Genomic DNA, 308 nt, shown 5'->3' with positions numbered 1-308 from the left:
CCTGCTGCCTGAGCTAGAGAAGCGCATGGAAGAATGGTGAGGGGCCCCAGATCTAGGCTTCTGTCCTCCTGTCCACTTGCCTGTTGACACTCAAGCCAGATGTGTGCACAAGTTCATTGCTGCCTGCCCTCTGCCCTTACCACCTGTCACAGAAAGAATCAGGCCCAAGCTCTGCCTTCTAGACCCTCCCAGACTAATAGGAAACACAGTCCAGGAATCAGAAAATTATAACAGAACTAGAGGCTCGGTGCACGAATTTGTGCACCAGTGAGGTCCCTCGGCCTGGTCTGTGGGATCAGGCCAAAACC

General features: G+C 53.6%; 1 protein-coding gene across 1 annotated transcript in view; it reads left to right on the top strand.

Moving 5' to 3' along the window:
* Positions 1–6: 6 nt before the first annotated feature.
* The window catches only part of FGD1 (FYVE, RhoGEF and PH domain containing 1), a 15,731-nt gene continuing 15,429 nt past the window's right edge, over positions 7–308 (top strand). Inside the window, exon 1 of the mRNA XM_015565406.1 lies at positions 7–36. Within this exon, the coding sequence (XP_015420892.1) occupies positions 26–36 (11 nt within the window). The 5' untranslated portion in view covers positions 7–25. The remainder of the gene's footprint in view (positions 37–308) is intronic.

The sequence above is a fragment of the Myotis davidii genome, unplaced genomic scaffold, assembly GCF_000327345.1.
Source record: "Myotis davidii unplaced genomic scaffold, ASM32734v1 scaffold1960, whole genome shotgun sequence".
Taxonomy (NCBI): domain Eukaryota; kingdom Metazoa; phylum Chordata; class Mammalia; order Chiroptera; family Vespertilionidae; genus Myotis; species Myotis davidii.
Note: the sequence above shows the minus strand (reverse complement) of the source record. Positions and strands in the feature narration are given on the sequence as shown.